This window comes from Symphalangus syndactylus, chromosome 14 (assembly GCF_028878055.3).
Source record: "Symphalangus syndactylus isolate Jambi chromosome 14, NHGRI_mSymSyn1-v2.1_pri, whole genome shotgun sequence".
In the NCBI taxonomy this organism is placed as follows: domain Eukaryota; kingdom Metazoa; phylum Chordata; class Mammalia; order Primates; family Hylobatidae; genus Symphalangus; species Symphalangus syndactylus.
Genome location: NC_072436.2, coordinates 90798089 through 90822050, shown reverse-complemented (window position 1 = coordinate 90822050; position 23962 = coordinate 90798089). Strand labels below are relative to the sequence as shown.

The following is a 23962-nucleotide window of genomic DNA, read 5'->3' as shown; positions in this document are numbered from 1 at the left end:
AAAGAGAAGAGGGAAAAATGAAAATAAGTGCAGAAGTAGGTACAATATATCCAACACTACATTTAATTTGCATTTTTTGTATTTTTTGCCCATCCCTCTTCTAGGACATTTTCTCTTCATCTATTCTGTTCCTCTCACCCTTTTCCATTCAAAGTAAAAATCAGAGTCTATTTTCTTCATTTTCTGGGAAACATATGTTAATTCATATTTAGGGTGCTGATACAAACAGAATTTGCCTCCTATTATTTTCCGCCCAAATTGGATGCAGGTCGGTTTCAAATGCAAGAAGTAAAAGCAAATTTAAATATAATTATCATTCTTGCTTCTTCAGAACGCACTTTTCTGGAAAAGTAGGGATTGTGTATTTGGAAAAGCTTTAAATGGCACCTACTGAATATACTCACTATCAGTAAAACAGAACAAAATGAAACAATTAATTCTGGATCACGGATAATACACAATTCTGAAAAAATTAACAACTGGATATGTACAAAGGCTATAAATACCAACAGGAATCTAATGGCATTTGAACAGCATCTAACAGCATTTCGAATAAGGTTTTTTTTTTTTCCTGTGTTCTTCATTGATGGAACACCAATATCCAAACCAGTGCCTGAAATGTAGTAGGCAATCAATAATTACGTCTTGATTGAATTAACATACTTCCAAGTTGTGCAAATGCCACATTTAAAAATTATATCCTTCAAAAATTTTAGGCACAAGACTGAAATAAGCTAATTAAAGTTAATTCCAGGTGAGGGCAATTAATCACATATACAAAATATCCCGTATTTTGGGTTTGTGTGCTCAGATAAACCAATAGAATATTTTTTTATTTTTAAATAAATAGTGAAAGAGTAGACCCATCATTCACCAAGAAAGCCACATGGCTGGCTATCAATTCAAACCTTTAAACTTCAAAATACTATAGAAGTATTGTACTATTGAAATATCTCTTTTAAGATTAAATTTGCCTTGATTTTATTTTGAAGTGCTGAGCTTAAACAGACAAGGTTTTCAAATATTTCATTAACTTGTTCATTTAAACTAAAAAGTGAAAATCCTATGTAACTAGCAGACAATCCACTCAGCTTGGACCAGAGGAGGGTTATGGAATCAATACTATCATTTAGCATCTAACAAACCAAAACAAAATCTTTTGTAAAAGTCCACAAACCTCTAATGAACAACATATACACATTTCATATTCAAACAGAATGCATTACGTTAAGCTAGTCTCCAAGGAAGCTGTAGTGCCTGAGATCAGAAAAATGTTCCATTTTAGAAAAGACATATATGCAGAAAAGCCCACTATCATAAATAATATCGGATGAAAATGAAGGAATAAAATCCACAGGCTCACCTGGCTAACGGGTTCTTTTGTCGGGGGCTTTCCTCTTCTGGCTGTGCTAGTAGCCAGGGTCGTGGTAGTCTCCATAATTGATGTGGACATCTCTGATTGCATGGCAGTGGCTGTCGACTCAGTTGTCATAGAGGAAGGCACTTCACCAACCAGTCTCACATTTCCCACTATGGCGATGTTGGCATCGTTTTCGGCTGCCATATTCAGAACTTTCAAGCCATTGTAGTAAAGCCCAGAGAGCTGGCCCTGGAAGGGCTGGCCCTGCTCTTTCCCGCCAATTATTATGGTTGCTTGGCTATTGAAGATTGTGAGCTGACGCCCTGTAAAAATAATATTACATACATGCAAAAATGTTGATTGTGAACTCTATATCTACAACGAATGACAAAACAGATCTTTCATGGGGTGAATAATGAGAGCAATAAACTATAAGAGAGGTATTTGACTCATAATTCATTGCTTATAAATGAGGTGTCCATGAAATGCATAATTACTGGCAAATACTTGTAAATTCTCAACTTATTATAAATGTAGTGCTTTTGCTAAAAGACCAATCAAAGATATGTATTACAAATCAGTTTTTAGTGGATCCCTTTTCCCTTTTACATCAAGATCTTATATTGTTGGTGTCTTAAGTCTAAATCGTTACATTTTAAAAATGTAAGATAACATTTCAAGTATTTGTCATTCTGAAATTACCACTGACAGAAACTAATACATAGCAGCTGAAATCTAATTTAAATTTTATGGTAAAAATTTCATAATTCACATAATGTCCACATATATCTATATGTTATTCTTTAGTGCTGTTTATTTTTTGAAGGCAATCATTCATTGTTATTTGAATTATTCTATTTTTCCGGCAATCGCACTGAAAAGAAATGCATGGTTTACACTGAGCATGTCAGAGACAAAAAAATTCCAAAAATATTTTTCTGATTGGCTTTCAGCAAGTCTATCAAAACAAAACAAAATGAAAAAAAAATAGCTTCAGATGTAAAAAGCGGCTTCAGGAATGATACACAAACCGATGGAGAAATTATGGCACATTTCCATCAAACAGCAATCCTTAACAACAGTACCATTATCATCAAATTGAGTATCCAGTTTTAGCAGATTGCTCTCTGCTCATAAAAGCATGCACACAACTTTAAGTTCAGTTTTAATTAGGGCTTGTTCCCAAATCCTCTTAGAAGGTTGCAAACGTTAAAGGGACTTCATTATGACCGGCAATTCATATTGCCCGCTATTTAAGATTCCTAGAGTTTAAACAAAGAGTTTTTTTTTTTTTCAGGACCATAATAAAGATATCAGAACTACATATATTTTAGTTAATAATTTAGAGGCTGGAACATGTAATATAATCTATGAATGATTTATCATTTTGGGTTAATGCTTGCTGTGAGTACCCTCATAGATTGAGTTAGTGGATTATATTTAACAGTCCCTTTAACCTTAAGTTAACTGGGTAAGATTATTAAACAGCTGGTACGTCTAAAAATGTATAGAAATTATTATACAAGGTATGCAAATATTACTATCTACATTTTACTGTTTTAAAGTTGTTTTTAATTTAGTTTTACGGAAAATTTATTTTTTATGTTTATTAGTGTTACAATGAAGTACTACTTGGTTATGTTCAAATTATTTTTTTATTTGAAGTTTTAATCAATGTTTTTTACCTTTGTCGAGTAGCCATTCATCAACTACTCGACCAAGTCGATATGGAATTCGCTGTCTAGCAATCGCCAGGCGCTCGTTATCATTGTTTCCTTTAAAGTTTAAAGAGACATTTCATTGGTTAAAATCTGTAAGGTCAAAGGTTAAAAGTTAATACTTAAAGCTTGAGCTATACAGTTGCCACATGATTTTTTGAAATTTGGAATTTTAAAAAGTTCTACCTAGAACATTTCATGTTTCAGACTTGTCATTCATTCATTTATTTTATTTTAGCAAACAAAATTATTCCTATGTTAATTGAAAATTAGAAATCTGCATTTGAGCTAGGTTATTAAACTTATGTTATAGACAGACCCGAACAACCAATTTAAACAGCATATAATAGCTTTACAAAAAATGACCGTTGACCTCAGGGTTTTGTCTTTTTGATGTTTCTTATTAACTAGTTAAACATGTTCAGGTGAAACAGGTTTAAGTTTTCAAAATACATTCAACCTCTTATTCCAGATTAATAATTTATGATCACCAAACTTAATACCATCTTTGGTACACTGAAGCATCTAAAATAGGCCTAGCATACTTTATTTCCTAGTCAGAAAACAGAAATTCTTATTCACCTCATTTAAGAAAACAACAAAGTCCAAATAGTTCTTGTGTATTTCACACAAATTGATTTATCAATCACTTGGACATCACAAGAGAATGCATCTTGCATCATCCAGATATGTTATTACAGGAAAAGGCTTTGACAAAAGTGACTTTATTTGAGTGTCCTTGAGTTGCATTTAAAACTTAACATGTTGAAGCAAATAACATTTGAAAAAATAATTATATGTATGTTTTTATATAGTCAAATATCTGCTTTTTATTAAGTTATTCTTTAAAAGCATGACAGCTTAAGGAACAAATATAAGCCACAAACAGTGGCCCCTATTCATAGATCTAACCTAAGTGAGAGTCCTGCTTCTTTGCATAAAAAATTACCTGCTAGAAACACTGTTTAAATTGACCTTGAATATTGCTTGCAAATAGACGCATGTTTTCTTGATCTGTAAAACCACTTAGGAAGAATCTGAGACGCCATCTCGGTGTTCAGTTGTGTATAATGCAAGAAGAGATTTTCTATTCCATTAGAGTTAACTAACATTGAAATTTGAGCTAAGACATTTTGGCATTAGCTCACATGAGGACTTAGAGGTGAAAGAAATGTTGAATGGTAGTACTATCTACATAAAAGGACTGGAGTATTTTGTTAGAGAAGATAAACGAACTGATTTACATTTTATTCCTCTGATTTAGAATAATTTATAAGTGCTTTCTTTTGCTACTCTTATAATACATTATACTTACCACAAAAAACCCAGCATAATACTGATTACACACTTTTGGAGAGATAGAAAAGAACTCTCTTTTAGACCTCATCAATTTGTCATCTGAATGTCTGTATGACTGAAAATAGTTCACACATTAATATTTAATTTAAAATGTAAATATCAAAGTCAAGGCAAATATAAAGTTTAATGAAAACATTAATATGTATTTCTCTGTATTCTGTGATCACTAAAACATTGTAAAATAATATTTTATAATGTGGGAATATAGCTTTGTTACACTAACAGTTTTTTTAAAAGGGCACAAACAGTACAAAATACCAACCCTGTCTTCATTTTTTACAAGTGTACACAATTTGTGTTCTCTTTTGTGTGTTTGCATATATGTACATTTGTACATTTCTTTAATGTAATATTAGTTACTTTAGGACAGCGTGATTATTGATGGATTACATGTTTTTGGCTTATATGTGATTTTATATAATAGGCATGTTTGACATGTGTAATTTGAAAAGCAATCACAAAATATTTTATAAAATACATACCTTTTGCTCTATAGTCTTATTTGTCACTCAATACTCATACCAACTCACACTGGCATAACACTTCTGACAACTTTATGATTCGGTGGTTCCTCATGTTTTTCATGCTAGAGTCTTCCAATCATCAGGAATGACCCACATTCTCTCAGACACCATCCGAATCTAGGTCGCAAATCCCTCTCGCCCAGTTACTACTACAGTCTATTGACAGACCTTTCTGCATCTTCTCTGCAATTAATCACACCCATTTTCCACATATCAGCCAATATCTAATCATGTCACTTGTCTAGTATAACCCTTCCCATTTCTCTTAGGATTAAAATCTCAGACCCTTAGTGAAGTTTACAAGTACTTCCACAATCTGGTCCCTTCCTACCTCCCTGTCCCCTCTCATGGTCATCACTGCCTCACTCTGCTCTTTTTATCCTTATGAGACTTCTTTCAGTTCTTTCAAATCTTTTCTTTCTTCTCTCTGGGACTTTGCACATGAAGCTTCCTTTATGGGAAATACTCTCCCTTCTTCCCACCTCATCTCTATCTTTCATTAACTAACCATTACTAATTAATGGAATCTTCTTGGTAGGAATGTTGCTTCCCCAGAAGGTATTCCCTGATGTCATCAAGTTAGATTAGGACACTTGACTATATTTTTTGTAGCTCCTGAAACATGCCCTTTAGAAAGAAGCACTGAACCTGTAATGGCAAATTTGATAGTTCGCCTTCAAACTCTGAATATCCCTCCATGAGGTCAAGTACTATGCTACTATGTGCACTATTTATTATTTCTTCAGTGCTTACTTGCACAATACCTATCACATACACTCCTATGAATATCTGTAGAATGAGGTAGTCAAGAAAATCTTGTTTTTAGTTCTGGTAGCTTCTGTTGCACTATTAACACATTCTTACAACCTAACAACATTAAAAAGAAAAAGAAAGCAAAACTAGTGTCCAGAGAATAAACCACTTGTAGCTAAGCCTCCCTTTGCACTTTCCAAAGGAAACACCATATACCTCACTTACAATTTTATTTTTTAATGAATCGTCACTGATTTGAACATCTCTACAATCAGTTCATTATTTGTTTAATAACAAATTCCCCATGTCACAAAATTGGTATAGTTATTATTAGTAGGGAAAGGTTGGGGGAAAAAACGTCTAAACAAGACAGGTGGAGAAAAATCAAAGCTTTATAGATTATTTTAATGACTTTTAAAAAGATCACAAACACATAAATACATTCACACATACATACATACAATTTGTCCTCATTTGACTAGTACTAATAGAATAATTGTGTGATTGATATAGTATGACAGTATGATGTAAGTCAACAGAAGCTTTGGAGATCCTTGCTGAGACTCACCTAAAGCAAGAACATAAACACTGAATTCCCAATGATTAACGGACGTCACATAACGACAACAATAAAACAATTTAGAAAATAGAGTAGGCAGTAGACACAAGTATGAAAATATGTGATAATATATAAGAAAGGTAGCCACACGAGTGGGTCATATCTTCCTACTACCCCAGAATATTAGATGCCTACTAATTCAGTGAGCACTGTTTTAAACTGGAGAACTTTTTAATTGCAGGACAGACTTTATTCTTGTATGGGTAATGAATCAAAAATAATACGGTGCTTATTCAATTCAATATATGCCTACTTTCTTCTCTAAATTCTTTGTTCTCCTACTAGAATAAAAAACGAATGACTTTTCTGTTGCAAAATTATATGCAGATACATTGTGATGTGGTTTGGCTGTGTCTCCACCCAAATCTCACCTTGGATTGTTGCTCCCATAATCCCTACATGTGGCAGGAGGGACCCAGTAGGATGTAATTGAATTATGGGGGTGGGTTTTTCCCATGCTGTTCTCATGAGAGTAAATAAGTCTCACAAGACCTGATGATTTTATAAAGGGCAGTTCCCCTGCAGATGGTCTGTTGCCTGTCACCATGTAAGACATGCCTTTGCTCCTCCTTCAACTTCTGCCATGATTGTGAGGCTTCCCAGCCACGTGGAATTGTGAGTCCATTAAACCTGTCTTTCTTTATAAACTACCCAGTCTTGGGTGTTTCTTCACAGCAGTATGAAAACAGACTAAAATAGTAAATTAGTCCTGGTAAAGTGGAGTACTGTTATTAAGATACCTGAAAATGTGGAAGTGACTTTGGAACTGGGTAACAGGCAGAGGATGCAACAGTTTGGAGGGCTCAGACAAAGACAGGAAGATGTGGGATAATTTGGAGCTTCCTAGAGGCTTGTTGAATGATTTTGACCAAAAAGTCTAGGCTGAGGTGGTCTCAGATGGAGAAGAGGAACTTATTGGGAACTGGAGCAAAGGAAATTATTGCTATGTTTTAGCAAAGAGACTGGTAGCATTTTGTCCCTGCTCTACAGATCTGTGGAACTTTGAACTTCAGAGAGACGATTTAGAGTATGTGGTGAAAGAAACTTCTAAGCAGCAAAGTGTTCAAGATGTGACTTGTGTGCTCTTAAAAGCATTCAGTTTTATTCACTTATAAAGATACGGTTTGGAATTGGAACTTATGTTTAAAATGGAAGCAGAGCATAAAAGTTCAGAAAATTTTCAGCCTGACGATGCAATAGAAAAGAAAAACCCTTGTCCTGAGGAGAAATTCAAGCCAGCTGAAGAAATTTGCATAGGTAATGAGGACCCAAAGGTTAATTGCCAGGACAATGAGGAAAATGTCTCCAGAGTGTGTCAGAGATCTTCACAACAGCACTTCCTATCACAAGCCAGGAGGCCGAGGAGGAAAAAATATTTTTGTGGGCTGAGCCCTGGGTCTTGCTGTTTGCACAGTCTCAAGACTCAGTGCCTTGCATCCTAGCTGTGGCTAAAAGGGGCAAATGTACAGCTCAGGTCGTTGCTTCAGAGGGTGCAAGCCCCAAGCCTTGGTGGCTTACGTGTAGTGTTGAGCCCGTGGGTGCATAGAAGTCAAGTATTGAGGTTTGGAAACCTCTACCTAGATTTCAGAGGATGTATGAAAATGCCTGAATGTCCAGGCAGAGGTGTGGTGCAGGGACAGAACCCTCATGGAGAACTTCTGCTAGGGCAGTGCAGAAAGAAAATGTGAGTGGGAGCCCCCACACAGAGTCTCCACTGGGGCACTACCTAGTGGAGCAGTGAGAAGAGGACCACTGTCCTCCAGACACCAGAATGGTAGATCCACTGACAGCTTCCACCACGCACCTGGAAAAGCCACAGACACTTAACATCAGCCCATGAAAGCAGCCAGGAGGGAGGCTGTGCCCTGCAAAGCCACAGAGGCAGAGCTTCCCAAGACCATGGGAACTTTCCTCTTACATCAGCATGACCCGGATGTAAAACATGGAGTCAAAGGAGATCATTTTGGAGCTTTAAGATTTGGCTGCCACACTGGATTTCAATTTGCATAGGGCCTCTAGACCCTTCATTTTGGCCAATTTCTCCCATTTGGAAGAGACATATTTACCCAATGCCTGCACCCCCACGGAATTTAGGAAGTACCTACCTTGCTTCTGATTTTATAGGCTCATAGGGAGAAAGGACCTGCCTTGTCTCAGATGAGACTTTGGACTGTGGACTTTTGAGTTAATGCTGAAATGAGTTAAGACTTTGGGGAACTGCTAGGAAGGCATAATTGATTTTGAAATGTGAGGGCATGAGATTTGGGAGGGGCCAGGGATATGGTTTGGCTGTGTCCCCACCCAAATCTCATCTTGAATTCTAGCTCCCATAATCCCCATGTGTCATGGGAGACACCCAGTGGGAGGTAATTGAATCATGGGGGCAGGTTTTTCTCATGGTGTTCTCATATAGTGAATAAGTCTCATGAGACCTGATGGTTTTATAAAGGCAGTTCCCCTGCACATGCTCTCTTGCCTGCCACCATGTAAGACACGCCTTTGCTCCTCCTTCGTCTTTCTGACATGAATGTGAGGCCTCCCCACTCGTGTAACTGTGAATCCATTAAACCTCTTTTTCTTTATAAATCACCCAGTCTCCAGTATTTCTTCAGAGGAGTATGAAAATGGAAACATTGTGAAGACACATCTAAATAAAGTACAGTGACAATGCCTTTTTAACAGATGATTCCCCAAATCCTTCCACCATTAGGTATAAAATAGTTCAGAATGTTTAGGTTCTCCAGTGACTAGGCCTATATTTTTCCTTTACCTCATGATTTTCATAAAAATGTTGCATACTAAAAGTGGTAATGGAAGTATATTATTTTAAATAATTTCTCAAGATGTATTTTATTTCTTTACAAATTCATGGTGATATTTACTTGTAAAATATCATTCAGTAGCTTTGCATGATTTTGTTGATTATATTTAATACCGTCCATAGTTCAATATACATCTAGACCTTACATGCAATATAAACGATATAAACCATTTGATTGGGAAAGGTCAAAGGCAAAAATAATTTCCAATGACCTTTTCTTTTCTTTGGAAAGGTTCAGGATCTAATATCAAATATGCTGGGATATAGAAGCATTACATACAGCATTTGTGAATGGTCAGTGTAAGCAGGCTTAAGCTGATAGGTGAGATGAAAAACAAGTGGAATGTCCCTGAAAATTCAAATCAAAACAAAGTTGAATCTTTCGAAGAAGACATTTTTACCTTCAAGTATTCTAAATCAGAGGTAAGGATAAAGCAATAATGACCTACTTTTCAAAGATCTATACATTCCGGGTTATAAAAAGGGTCCAAAAGGAATTTCGTCTTTTTCTAAAAGCATAAATCTCTACTATAGCAACATGCTGAGCAAATAGGCTTGATTTATAAAAGCAGAGCTTCTCATTGAATAGTTAAAAGAAAACAATTTAGTCTCACACTTTTGCCATGGTAAAAGCAGGATACGATTTTCCTTTGATTTCTTTTCTTTTTCCTCCAGTTACTTTTGTGTGGTTTGATCGGTTGGTACCTCCACTGAAAATGTCAGTGACAACATACATGCCTCTGCCGAAGTAATTTTCAAGCAATGGAAGTGCATGTAAAATTTGGTTTTATTTTCCTTTGAATTTCAAAAAGAATTAAGTATTTTTGACAGGAGGAAAGACTCCCTTCCCCCCAGTCCCTGTAGTAATGCCATTGCAACAAGGTACAATCTCTAATTGTAAGGTATTAAATGTCATTAATACTTCAAACAAGTTTCCTGGGGTGAAGAATTCAAAGGAAAATCTGATGGCTTATATTTGGAATGTATACCCTCTATTTTGATTAAATCTCAGATAATTTTATTTGCCTATTTGTATAGACTGAATATTTGTATCTCCCAAAATTTATCTATTGAAAACTAATTCCAAATATGATAGTATCAGGAGGTAAAGCCTTTGTGAGCTGATTAGGTCGTGAGGAAAGAGCTCTCATGAATGGGATTGGTGCCCTTATAAAAGAGGCTCCAGAAAACTCCCTTCCCTCCTTCTGTAATATGAGGATACAATGAAAAGATGGTCGCCTGTGAACAATGAAGCAAGCCCTCACTAGAAATGGAATCTTATACTTTCTAGTCTTCCCAATTGAAAGAAATAAACTTTTATTGTTTTTAAGCCACTCAGTTAATAATATTTTATTATAATTGCCCAAATGGACAAAAATACCATGTAACAATATTTGGTCACATTTTAGTCTACTTATTCTATATGAACAAGCAGACTTCCGGGAAATGAGAGTAATTACATTACCATTATATTACATTACCATTACAAATACAGGTAAGTAGCACAAAGCAATAAAACTCAAATCCTTGACTTGGAGTTAAATTTCATGGTGTGACTCAGAGAACAAAGATAAATAAATTTGAATCATATTTCTATAACTATCGGTCAGCAGAGACAAGCTATATGAACATCACTGACGTATAGTTTTTCTCCTTTCATTTTAGATCTTCACTCTTGTTTAATTTCTCCTCAGAAATAAAAGTGTCAGCATTTGATATGACATATTAATATCTTTGGCGAAAAAATAAAGAAAAACAATGCTATGAACCAAACATTTGTGCAGAATAATATGAAAATAAAAATAACAAGAACAAAAAGAGACTTGCTTCTTTGGAAGGCTTCTTATTTCTTGAGTTTTTAACATTGAGAAAAGAAACACAAAAGGATTCTGAAAGTCATCTATACCTCAAGAGAAGATTAGTAACCTGTGTGTAGACTGATTTTCAAATGAGAACATGACATTTGGATATATCTAGGCCCAGAAGGCAAAGTAATAGTTTTGTAAACATACTCTGATTTTAAGTGCAGCATAATCACATAATTTTCAACTGAATGCAATGTGTATTGTTGTCATATAGACCATACAAATACCATAATGACTCATTTGGCTGATAATGTTCCAAATAAATAGATTTTGAACATCACTGACACCTTTTGAGAAACAAACTTTTGAAAAATACAGCTATTCTAATAAAACATTTGTCTTATATATTACTTTATTTCCTATATCATTAAAATGTGTAATAACAAATACACATATCTAATTGGCTCCAGCTTACTCCAGTTTCATCTTGAACCACTTATCTCTGACTTTTTAAATTAGTCACTTTGTAATTTTTACAATTCCTTTAGCTAAGCCAATCCACTTTGAACCCGACATTCTCCTTCGCATTGCAAATTTCTTGCATCCCTGTGTACTCAACATCTCTGCCCACCTCAACACACACACACACACACACACACACACACACACACATACACACACACATCTGAGGCTGGCTAAATTTTTTCTTTTTTAAATATCAGCTTTTACATTTCTCAAGGAAGCATTCCCTGTGTCCCCTACTGCTCCACCAAATTATTCTACTTAATGAATTCTTCCACTATGCATTCTTACAATACTTAGTAGCAATATCTATAATCATGATCAAATAAGTTCATGTAATTGATTCTAGATTCTAGATTCCTTGTGAGGAGGAGCCATGTCTGTCTTGTTCAATGCGGTTTGCCTTATCTATAACACAATGGTGAGCACATGGTAATTGCTTGACAAGTAATTTCTAAATGAAAACTGAACCCATACAGTTATGCAAAAAATACCACATGAGGTATTTTTTTTCGTGATAATATAGTGGTATTTCTTGTTCAAGATCCATAAGGCAGTGAGACTGTTAGTGTCCACTTACATACATGTATATATAGTCACAAACACCATTGAGTTGTGAGAGGAATAGAATTTTGCAAAACGTTATAGTAAATTTTGCTTGGACATCAAATTTCCTTTTTTCTTCTTGACCATTTAGTGTCCACTAATTACATATGTGTGTGTGTCTATTTAGTTTATTCAGTTTACTAGACACTAAACTAGAGATGAAATATGTCTCTCTCTATATATAATATATATAATTACTGATTCATTATATATAAAAATGACTCAGTAACTGTGCTTATCTTTCATCAATTTTGAATTTGCCATTGTAGTACACAATAGGACAAATCTTTTAAATCTTATTTTTATGCTTAATTACAAGTCAATGATTTATAGTCTGAGGTGAGCTCTACTGTGGTGCATACACATTAGCAGAAAAATTAATACCAAGTGGGATCTTCTTTTTTTTTTTTCTAATTGTGTAGAGAGCTGATCATGTCAATCTTTGATTTGGTCAGGAGGAAATTTCTGCAAGGGCTTCAATTCTCTAATGACCGTGTACAAGAAACAGTCTTGGACTCAATGAACCTTCAAAATTTGTATCATCTCCAAGACTGTATTTTCTAGATGAATTTTAGTGGTGAATTCTTTCAAATAAATTGAAATGTTGATAATCTGGTTTCTCTTCATATCGTATTAATCTTTTACTAAACTGAATCTTTTACTCAATTGAAATGTTAACCCTCAAAGGAGCATTTACTTCCAAAGTTCATCAATAAATACATCAATGCCTTGTAAAAAAAGCAACATTCATTTAACCAAGGCAAAAATGATACAAAGTTGAAGCTTATAAAATCAGGTAGTAGAAGTTATGGATCTTCTAGTCTTTGTAACACGAGGGCAGAGGGCTTCTAGAGTTTGCCTGATTCGTGGCTGATAAAGAGCAGTGAGGGGCTTGGATTGCCTTCTGGACTTGTAAGACCTCACTGAATGGTGAACACACACTACCAGAATCAAAGCATGGTTTTTGTCAGACAACAGGACTAGACCAGACAGTAAGGCTACAATTAAGTTTCATGCATGCTGGGAAATCCAGTTTTTCAGTATGAAAGTGGTCTGTAGGTAAAGAAACTAAAGAAAAAAAGGACCACCAGAAAATAAGAAAATAATGTATTGAGTAGCTTTATGTTTTATGCATTGTGTTACTTGCTTATTTAGGTTATCTTATTTAATGCTGGTATTGATCCCAGACCATAAGTACCTTTTATTTTACTGATGGAAAAACTGAGGCTCGAAGAGATGACATAAAACTAATGCTGCATCATACATCATAGAAAGAGGAACCATTTGAACCAAGATATAGCTGACTCGAAAGCTGTTCCATGGAATAGTTATAAAGTAATATCTCTTAATACCCTGAGTCATAAGGGCCAACATCTTCTCTTTAATCCTTATAGCACTCTTTTGTATAATGTAAGATGTCATTAAGGCTTGTCTACAAAGTTTCTGTCTTCTAGAGTCTGGCGTGAGATTGCCGTTATGGACACATGAAATCAGTAATCTTCCCCAAATCCTCAAGGATTTATCAGGAGGATAATTTTATCATCTCCATTTTATAGATTAAGACAGTGAAGCAGAGGTAAGTAAAGTGATCAAAGACCTATAACAGTGGAGATCCCAGTGAGAAGCAGTATTTTGTTTTTTTTTTTTTCCTTTTATAGTGATTCCTTGTATGCATAGCTACTGGAGACATAAAACGTTCCAGACATTCTTTATCTTTACCCCAACCTATAAGAAAAGCCACAAGCATAATAATCCACTAACTTCAGTGCTTTTTGTATGTTGAGCCTCTCCAGAAACACGCTGGAAATGGAGAGAGGATACTAGTTGTGATACAAAAGACCATTGTACTTCATTGACTTGTCAGAGAAAAAGAATATTGCAACATGTTACAGTAAATTTTGCTTGGACACCACATTTCCTCTTTTCCTTCTTGCCTATTTCTTACCTCTGCATCTCCTTTTACACATCTCCAGAAACCCAGTGCTTTCATGCCACCTGTCAACAGCTCAAGGTGTATATTTACAACTGTGGTTCCTACACATATCTCATGTTCCAAAAATACTTCACCTTCCTTCTTCTCTAGTGCCAATAATTGAACCCTGGTTTCTTTATTATAGGTTGGCTAGATGTTAGAAAAGCAATCGGACTCAATAAAGTCAATACATAAGCAGTGACCATGTACTCTGAAAGGCATACCTCAATACATTACATGGATTCTACTGTTGGAGAGCTTACACTTTGTCTAAGGAGTCAAGGGGACAAATGAGGAAAGTTAAAAAATAAAAGATTTAAGTAAAAGCTGAAAATAATAGATAATGAGACATAAGTATGCAATTAACCACCATGTGAAGTGTAGTTGCCATAGAAGTTCAGAGAGAACAATGGATTAGAGCAAAGAAGTTGTGATGGAACACAAACGATTGCACCTAGATCACAATCAAAATTTCATTGAAATAATAATGAGCTAAAAATTTTTCGTAATGTAAATATTAATCCTCAAAAGGTTGACAATTGATCTTTATCCTAAACTTCATAATGCTATTCACCCCACATCTATTTTTAAATAAACAGACTCTCCAATAAAACATATTTAGTCTCAAAATATAGTTACAAGTATGAACAATAATGGTTAAATATTTATGTCATGAGCCATGGAAAAAAAAGAAAAAACTCTGATAAAACTACTAACTAAAATGCACTGAAAATCGGCAAGAATTTGAGGGCAATGTGCAAAAGTGAAATATTTGTGCTAGGATGGAGAAATTAATGGTGACCTTTTTCCAGAGTTCAATTTTATATTATTGATACTACATTTATGTACATTTCAAATTTGTTCCCACTGCTTCCTTAAACACATACACACACACTCATTTCTCTAAATTAAATGCAATATATTAACGTAATGCTACAGGAAGAGGGGGTGGTGCAACTCAAGAGTTCTGTCAGTCATTCTCACAGCTAGAAAGAGCACGCACAGCTCAAGTAGGGTGATGCGCTGTTCGTGACTAATGCTTCAGATGACATCCCAGCTCCTTATGTGAAACAGCAGGCTTTTATATCCAGTTAAACAATATCTTCATGTGAGACTGCTGTGATGTTGGGCATAGAAGGCTGCAGGCTGTCTACTGCAGAGTTCAATGGTGCTTTGGGGAAGAAATTAGAATCTTAGTGCATGTCTAACTAGCTTAAGTAATTTCTCCCTTCACATCCCTCTCTTATGGGGATTTACATTAAGATATCTAGTGTTTCTTTATACAAAGATTTGTACAAGCACTTGTTCCCACTAGCTAATTACATTCAAAAATTTTGGTTTGGATATTGTTTCATCAGATTAGTTTGAAATAAATACAGGTAACCTTGTGAATTTTGGATCTCATTGCCTGTGTGGAATGAACAGTGATTTAAATTTTCTTCCCTACACCTTTAAATGCTGTTTGTTTCCCACTGCAAAGGGACTGGAGAATCATATCAAAAACCAGCAGCAAGAAATGAAAAGCAGCAGGGACAAGCAGATAACAAAATACAGAACCTACTCTGATAAATTAAAGGTCATACTCTGTTATCATGCATACTAAAGAGTTCTTTTGTGCTAGTTGTGTAGCATTTAAGACAGAAGAATGGTTTAACAGCTACAAAAACAGGCATAGCCATTGATAGACATCACTAAATACTGAGAATAAGAAAAATGAAATGTAAGAGCAGCCCCACATTACCTTACAAATAGCATTTTGCCATTTTCCCAGATATGAGAATCTTGAGTACTTTCTAAATCATAATGTCATAACATTTAAGCCTATCCACTCTAATAAAAACCTACATATATATATTTTTTAAAGTGTCTTTTCCCAGTTCTTGTTTTTTGAAAATTGGAAAATTATGTGGTTCAGCTGAAATTTCTACCACTCCATATCAGTCTTGACTTTTAATCTAGTCTTCTTAATATTCAAATTGGTCCATGGAAAAAAAGATAGGTGAGTGTTTCATACACAGTCTGAAGTGGCCTATAAATGGAACTGAGAAAGTTCTCTATTCTCAAGTGGAAAAGAAAAGTCTGATTATTATGACATTCTGATCTTATTTTCAATGGACTTCAATCTCTCTCTTCCAGTTGTAACTGGAATGCAAGATTGTTTTTTTCAATTAGAAAGATGAGGTTTGTCCACTATATGCAAATAATTTAAGATTAAATGCTCTGGAATTGCAAAGGACCAAGAGTTGGATAAAGGTGCTGGATAATTGCTAGCCCCATTCAATTTTATAAAATGTAAAACCACTGAAGTAAAATAACCATTTTTTTCTTTTTGTAGATAAATTGAACACTATGGATATGAATTTAAATTCCTAAAATAACTTTTCCCTAATACAAGTTAATTTTCTCTACCAGCAATTATTCCTTAAAAGTAATTATCCAGTGGTCAGAATCACTGAGGAAAGAGAACGCTTGATGGTTAAGATAATGAGCTCTAATTCCTGGGTTCAAATCTTGGCTTCACTATTGACTAGCTGGATCAGCAGCATAACATCTTTTAACCTCAGTATTCTCATCTGTAAAATAGATATTTTTAAGAATAGTACCCATAATATATGCCAATCTCTTAGCACAATGCCTGGCACATGGTAAGAGCTCAGTAAATATTAGCCCTTTTATTGTAGTCATGTCATTGTTTATTCTCTAGTATGATGTACCTTATACAATATATCTAAGAATGTGTACATCACAAAAAATATTTTTTTTTACCCATCTGATCATAGAAAGTTGAAGTAAACGTGAAGAAGAGTGGAAAATAAATCTATTATCTTTCCCAGAATGAGTAATGGCCAAAGAGTGAGCCTTATTATGAGTGATATCCCGAACGTAGGTGCTTTATCAAAATCACTGCACTTTCTCCCAAGCAATGTCATCTTTATTCTCAGAGGTTTATGCATGCTACTTTTAAGTCAATGGGAACAACTGAAAAGAGGTCATTAGCTGGAAGGAACCACATAAAAAGAAAAAGCCAACAGCCCCTGCCCTGAGGGAAAACAGAATTCAGGGTACTACCATCTGTTCTGTGCCAGCAGCATGGTGACAAAAGCTGTTCCCAGAAGAAGAACACTTTGGATAGCAATGAAGTCTTAAAATGACATTTTAATCCATATATTAATGCTTCAAAGGGATCCACTTCAACTAGAATGCCTTAACCCTTCTTTTTGTCCCATAATGCTCCTGGTAAAGAAGGGCCACAGGAATCATGAACAGGAGTGGATGCTGCTTGATCCATTTTCTGAGAAATGAGGTTTGGGGACTGGATGGCCTCTAAGCTGACCCTCAATGCTAACGGCCCGTGGTCCCAGGCATCAGATGGTGTTGTTGTAAAGACCAGCATTAGGCCACCTTGTTAAAACATGGTGACTGTGGATTTTCATGAGGAAATTAATTTCAGAGCCATTAAAAACCAAATACCATAAATGTTTTTTAACTCGGAAAATATCTTTTAAAAAGCAGTGAAATATTTGGCTTGGCATGTTCTTTTCTTCATCTCACTCTCTTTTTAAAACTAACTTATGGTGCCTTGACAATTTTATGAAGAATTTCAGTTGGCATCTGTGGAGACCTTTATAATTAAGCCATTACATTTCTCTGAAATGTTTGATGTTTTAAGCTTGTCTTCTTTCCTCTTTCTGCTATACAGACACACACCTCTTATCACTGAGACATTACTCTGCATTCTTTCTACCCATTTACCACAGGATGTCATGGTTTTGACAGCCATTTTAAGAGGAGGAAGGCAGACATAGGTTAGATTTCAGGAGATTTCGGTTTTTTTTTTTTTTTTTTCTTCAGACAGTCTCGCTCTGTCACCCAGGCTGGAGTGCAGCGGCGTGATCTTGGCTCACTGCAAGCTCCGCCTCCCGAGTTCACGCCATTCTCCTGCCTCAGCCTCCCAAGTAGCTGGAACTACAGGCACCCGCCATTACACCCAGCTAATTTTTTGTATTTTTAGTAGAGACGGGTTTTCACTGCGTTAGCCACGATGGTTTCGATCTCCTGACCTTGTTATCTGGCCGCCTTCGCCTCCAAAAGTGCTGGGATTACAGGCGTGAGCCACGCGCCTGGCCGAGATTTCAGTTTCATACAGAGTAGTTAAGACAATGAAGGACAAGGCATTATGATGCTAGGAAATAGAGAAGTTTGTCTCCTCTTCATTTGAAATCTTTAGCACTAAAGAGATTAGAGCAGAACAATTTAAGAGGACATCTGAGGACTTCAAGTCAATGACTGCTCTTTGCAAGCCCTTTTTCTCCAAAGTGTATCAAAATAAACTTTTTCTTGGATTGCTCAAACACCTGTGATCATGGGATCAGTACTTTTGGAGCTATTTCTGGTTCAAGAGACATTGTCATGACAGTTACTTTCCAGTCAAATCTGTCAGGGACTGACTTAAAAACCTGTAAGTGGCTCAGTGTAACTCAGACTAAGCAGAGATCACCAATTAAAACCCAGGCATCCTAAATAATGCAGTAGGTACAGGGGAGAAATAGTTCATTGCATAAAATATATCAGAATAAAACTATGAATTTCTCTACTTCCTTATTTCCTCTTAAACTTAAGCCACCTGTTATTTCTAGTGATCTCTAAATGCAGAACAGAATGAAGAGAAGATAAAAACTATAAAGATATCCTATCAAATTTGAGCTGATGCTCCATTACTAAGGACAATTGGAATTGATGCACACACATGTTCTTCTCCATCTTTCTTATAGCCCAATAGATCTATAGTTAGGCTGTGTCATATCCAAGAAGAAGCCTGAACTAACTAGGCCGTATAACTCTGGCCTGATTAACACTTTATCTAACACTTTTTCTGAACTCTTTTAAATCTAGGTCTTGTTTTGACTTCATTGAAAATAAGCAGTTTGTTGGCATCCTCCACACAAGAACCCTACACATACTTAAAGACTGTTATGAGCTCAATTGTTTGTGCCCCAAATTCATATGGTGAAGCCTTAACCCCTAAGACCTCAGAATGTGATGGTTTCTAGAAACAGAGACTTTAAGGAGGTGATTAAGTTAAAACGAGGTTTTTAGGGTGGATCCTAATGCAATCTGACTGGTGTTCTTACAAGAGGAAGACTGGACACACAAAGAGACACAAGGGATGCACAGGCATAGAGGAAGGACTATGTGAAAACCCAGCAAGAAGGTGGACATCTGCAAGCAAAGGAAACAGGCCTCAGAAGGAACCAAACCTGCTGACTACTTGATTTTGGACTTCCAGCCTCCAGAACTGTGAGAGAATAAATTTCTCTCATTTAAGCTACCACTCTGTGGTATTTTGCTATGGCAGCCCTAGCAAACTAATACAGAGATAATTTAAAAGTAGTTTGAAATAATACATTGTTAGTTAATTCACAGATCTTTCACATTAAGGTGTGATAGTATTTTGCTGCCAGTTGCTAAAATAGTCTAAATGTGAGTACTCATGGATCTGCACACAGAATAAAGTTCTATGTTAATGTCAAAATCATGTCCATTTTAATTATTAATTTTAGTTAAAATTTATTTTGTCCTGTTCTGGTTTTGCTGCAAATCATAATATTCTACATCACAGTTCTGGTAATTAGTACAGTTACCAAATAAACTCTATCAATGTACATTTTTTGCATGACTAAAACTATAAAATAATATTATTTTCATCATGAAATATACATGATTATATGTAGTTCCATTAATGTATATAGAACAAGTTTTCCAAAAGGAACTACTTAACCTTTCATATCATTAAATGAATTTTCTTGAACAAAACAAAATATTTTCTATTACCATTTTCTTCACTTTGTGGCTCCTTATAACTTCCCTCCTTGTAACACCTGCTATGCAGATGACTGCAGCAGTATTAAAAATTTACTGTTAGTGTTAACTTTCCAAGTTATGTAAAAAGTCTCAGTGCAAAACAAACAATAAAAGCAACTCTGCATAAGACAAATCCTTACTTATGTTAATGATTACACCAGGTGACATTGTCTTATTTAAATATGCTTATATTTTCTTCAATTTGGAAACTACTGTGAGATCCCAAAAGATACACTGTGTCCACTTCAAAAACTCTAAAATTCTAAGTACCAAAGGACAAGCATATATTTATTCACACTAATTTTTATCCTTAGGAACTGCCTAAGAAATTAAAAAAAAAAAAAGAAAAAGTGATTTTGAGAGATCATAATTAGTTTTATGGGGCTTGCTAAATAGTCATGGCAAAAAAAAAAACAAAAACCAGCAACTTTCACTGTTAATTTGGAATGTTTATCTTCTACTCAAAACTGAATGAATGTCTTACATTGTTCTGCTTTTCCTTTGGTGCTTATCACTGAATAAGAATGCCAATTCCAAGCCCAACTTGGACATATACCTCAGTAAAGCTGCCCTGCAGCAGGGCTGACCACCTCCACTGAAAATGCCTAGGCACAGTGAAGGCCCGGCAAGTGGATGACTGCATCAGCTGGTCCTAAAACAAAAAGACGTGAGTACTATATGGATGTAATGACCTCAAGGTCCCCTATATTTCCTAAGAAATTAGACATAGCTTCACCATTTCCACCTACAAACTTCAAAATACTTTTGGCCTGCTTTTTACATGACAAAATGCTTATGAAAAGGGAGTAGACAAACTTTGTCTACGCCTTTGTCTTCTGCTCTCTTTTGATGTTCCTGAGGCCTATACCCTTAGGAAGAACTTGATCTTGAATTCCAATATCAGTGTCCTTCAAATTCCACTTCCCGTGTTATAGTAAGCAACGCCTGGACTGTCGTGTCACCTAGCTTAGCTCCGGACATTTACAGACATTTATTCTGGCCCCTTTAGACTATTCCCTGCACTTTAGAAAGCAAAATTATTTGAAATCATGTGTTATCTCCAATAGACTATGTGTTCCAAGGGAGTAGTGACCATTCCTGCACTCCATGCTGTATCCCTAGCATAATAAGTGCAGACACATAGCAGGTCTTAACTAAATATTTATGACTAAATTACTGAATTCATTGGGATTACATCTCCTCAGTCTCTTGTCTCTTCCACTATCCTTTGTTCTAACATGGCTTATCAATCATAATTAACCTCTGGAATACTTATCAGGCCTCACTCATGCTTCCAGTTTCTTTTCCATGATCCAGACTTACTGAATTTGCCTTCTATTCCTTCCAAATCCTGCTTTTTGCTGGCGAAAATAGGTAGTCACAGTAGTGCTCACTTTTTTTAATGCAGTAAAAAAAGAGAAGCAATTTGACATTAATATTTAGATATGACGTCAACTTCCTTCTTGAAACTTGACATAATGACTCTCTGCTAACTATTTGTAGAGATAGTCAACAATTCTAGTTTAGGCAGGAAAATTGAGAACAAAAAAGGGCATAGGCCTGTTAATCTATTTTTAGGAAGAGTTTGAGCATTCTGATTAGAAACAGATCTCATGTAAGCTCTTACACATAAATGAGTGCACTATTAGTTTGATATTTTATCGAGAAAGGAGCAACATGAAGAAAAATAGGCATATTTTATAGCAACTTGGTACTTAATAGAGTTTATGCCAAAGGAGGTCAGTGCAATGCATTTTCTTTTTTAGTTTTTGTTTGTACATTTTTTAAGACCTGGAAAATATGAGGGTATGAGTAGGATCCCAGCTGTGCCATTAACGACACTTATAACCATAGATGCTTTATTTGGCTAGTCTTTAAAATAAACAAAAAAATTATAGGTTGCCAGATCTTTTGAGGAAGAAATTTTATTTGATGACTGAGCTAAGGGATCCCAACATAGTATATTATCAAGAGTACATCATTTTTAAAACATTTTATATTATCACTATAATTTAGATAAAATATAGTATATGTAGCACTGGATGATGTATTCTTCATCAAAAATGAAAAGTTTCCTTTTAGTAGCCATAGAAGGAAGAGTTCCCAATTTAAATCTCATGAAATCTTGCTTTCTTAAATATGTAAAATATAACACAAGATTTATGGAAAAAGGTAGTCAAGTCTATTTGATTTTTATGGAGGCTAGAACATTCCAGATTCAAATATCATGAATAAACTCATAAACAAGTTACTATAACTTTCCAAGTTTTATCACATCTGTAAAATGGGGATAATTTATGAGGTTACTTTTAAGAATAATATGTAATGTCTGTAAAGTTGCTGGGAACAGTTTCTGGCACATATATATGGTGGCTACTATTGTTTTTATAGATTACATAGAATCACAGATCCTTAGAAATAAAAACAACTTGAGCTAGAATCTGGTGTAATTCCCATCCAATGCAGGATGATTTGATAATCTTGACAAATTGGTCTCTTGAGCTCTATAGAATTAGAACAGAGTCTAAAAGTTACCATAGCTCAGTAAGAGTTGAAGTACATTATCTTATAAAACTACTCTTGTTCATGCTATTTCCTTTCTAAAGTAAATGTAAAAAGTATGGAAAGAGCATCATCACAAATTGTGAATACAATGGATCTTCTCATTTTGGTTTGTTTTGGTTTGGCTATACATTGAAACACTTAATTCTATTCAGTCATTATGCTTAGTTTATCAAGTTAGTGGCCTTCTGGTATATTCAATACATATAACAGTAAAGCTCAAAGTGTGAAAATGAAATGACAATACAATGAAAACACAAACAGATCCAATCCTAGATTTCCTATTGCAAGGGCAAGAAATTGAGAACATTATAGTCAGGAAAATGTATATCAGGAAAATGAGATTTACAAACAATTTATATGTATAGAAACAAAACAATTAAAATCTGAAACAGACTCCAAAATGTAAAATATCTGACCTCACAGAAGGATTTTGAACCCTATTATACATCTTTCTTCATCCATGCAAATTGTATTTGTTCTATAGTCTATTTTGACGAGTCACTGAAGAATTGAGGGGCAGGAAAACATGATGAAAGCAATTTTAAAAAGATAAACATCTTAGCTGCACGCCAGATGGATTAAAATAATGGAGACTGGGGAGGAATATTTATTGTTTATAACTGATAACAGGAAAAGAGGCCCAATTGTGTAAAAAGCCTTAGATCATTAGAATAATGTCAGCCCAAGAATAAATGCCTCAACAGGAATAAACTGAACACCTTATCAAAATCACTAACTTAGACTGAGTCTAGTTTCTCCAGGTAAAATGCAGGCAGTAGTCTCAGTTCTACCAGTAGGCACTGCGTATTACAGGAGGTGACAAATGTTCCAGATTGCCTCAAATATCTTGGTTTGTTCCTATTATATAGGAGTAACTATCAATAGCGTTTCTTTTTTTATCAGAATTGTGCCTGTTTGAATGATAATTTTTATGATCTTCTAATTATTGAATGCCACTGTGGAAATTTAAAAAAGAAAACTTTCCTGGATTGTTATAGCTTAAGCAAAAGGCTTGGGCAATCCCAACATGCTTGGTGACAAAGAAAAAAAAAAACAGCTCTACTTTCAGGAAATCTGGCTGTGTACATGCACATGACTTGGAGATCCAAGCACAGACTGTATTTCAGCCTCGACTCATCCCCTCCACTGGGACTCTGGGGCAGTGCTCAAGCTGTCTAACTATACACAGTGCCCTGTCCACCACCTAGCATGGTTTCTCTAATGCTCATTTATTAAATTTCAAATGAATTCCTTAGCACCCAGCCCACATTTTACTTTTCTGTGAAATCATCCTTGATTACCAAACACCACTCTGTTTTCTAAGATTGTACAGAACATATATTTTGTGACACTCATTTGAACTATGTCTTTCTTAGTAATGTCTTCATAGTGTTCTGCTTGGAGTAGGTTTGGGGACAGAAGCGGTACTGCACTTACATGTCTGCCAGGGTCAGGAGGAACAATCTTAAGTTTTTG

The 23962-nt window shown here is 35.3% G+C and overlaps 1 protein-coding gene across 25 annotated transcripts in view; it reads right to left on the bottom strand.

The window, feature by feature from the left end:
- The window catches only part of NRXN1 (neurexin 1), a 1136968-nt gene that overhangs the window by 134530 nt on the left and 978476 nt on the right, over positions 1 to 23962 (bottom strand). For 15 of the 25 annotated variants that reach the window (XM_055242605.2, XM_055242606.2, XM_055242608.2 and 12 more), the window contains 2 exons: positions 3046 to 3135; positions 1364 to 1683 (listed from right to left, as the gene is read on the bottom strand). In XM_055242605.2, the coding sequence (XP_055098580.1) occupies positions 1364 to 1683; positions 3046 to 3135 (410 nt within the window). The remainder of the gene's footprint in view (positions 1 to 1363; positions 1684 to 3045; positions 3136 to 23962) is intronic. The other 10 variants (XM_055242615.2, XM_055242616.2, XM_055242618.2 and 7 more) reach the window with 3 other exon arrangements.